Here is an 885-nt window from a genome sequence, read left to right as displayed (position 1 = left end):
AGGAAGGAAGGAAGGAAGGAAGGAAGGAAGGAAGAAAGATCCCCAAAAAAACACACACACACACATTCACAAAAACCAGTACCCCCTACATTTATGTAATGTAGTATGTGATCAAGAAAATAAGAATAATATTTACTATACAAATATACCTTTTTCTAGAGCTCTGTCTTCACCCCTTCCAATCAGGGAATTCAGTAGTGACCACTTGTTTATACTCATTCCAATTTTGTGCAGCCAAAATTTTCCCTCCCCATCTGTAAAAAAGTAAATTTAAAATCAAGTAAATCATTGCCATTGACTCATTGAATCATTACAATTCTCTGATTCTCTTGATTAAATCATTGGATTCAAATATGGTATGTGCTTATTCTGTTGGGACCAATAGGATTTTAAATGAGTAAAACTGATAGCAAAGATTTGGAGGTCAGGGAATCCTTAAGAGAACTACAAAAAGAACAAGAAAGTAATATATGTTTGAGATTTGAATATTTCTATCTGATCCAGAAAATAGAGATAAATTGAAATTAAGCATGCCCTCCAGACTTGGTTCTCAGCTTCTGTCAAAAAATAAAATACTTTCCCAATATCATTGAAATTAAGTATGAATGTATATAAATATCTGAGGGAAAGGTGCTGAGAGGATGAAGGTGGTCTTTTCAGTTGTTCCCAGAGGCAGGACAAGAGGCAATGGACACAAACTGAAGCAGAGGAAATTCCAGCTGAATATGAGGGGTCACTTCTTTACTGAGGATTACAGAGCACTGGAACAAGTTGCCCAGAGAGGTTGTGGAGTCTCCTTCTTGGGAAATATTCAAAACCCACCTGGACGCCATCCTGCGCAACATGCTCTAGGTGATCCTGCTCAGCAGGGGGGTTGGACTAGAT

General features: G+C 37.7%; 1 protein-coding gene across 1 annotated transcript in view; it reads right to left on the bottom strand.

Moving 5' to 3' along the window:
• LOC118156110 overlaps positions 1 to 885 on the bottom strand; it is a 24902-nt gene that overhangs the window by 7407 nt on the left and 16610 nt on the right. The window contains exon 4 of the mRNA XM_035309899.1: positions 150 to 254. Coding sequence (XP_035165790.1) covers positions 150 to 254 — 105 coding nt within the window. The remainder of the gene's footprint in view (positions 1 to 149; positions 255 to 885) is intronic.

This window comes from Oxyura jamaicensis, chromosome Z, assembly GCF_011077185.1.
Source record: "Oxyura jamaicensis isolate SHBP4307 breed ruddy duck chromosome Z, BPBGC_Ojam_1.0, whole genome shotgun sequence".
Classification (NCBI taxonomy): domain Eukaryota; kingdom Metazoa; phylum Chordata; class Aves; order Anseriformes; family Anatidae; genus Oxyura; species Oxyura jamaicensis.
Note: the sequence above shows the minus strand (reverse complement) of the source record. Positions and strands in the feature narration are given on the sequence as shown.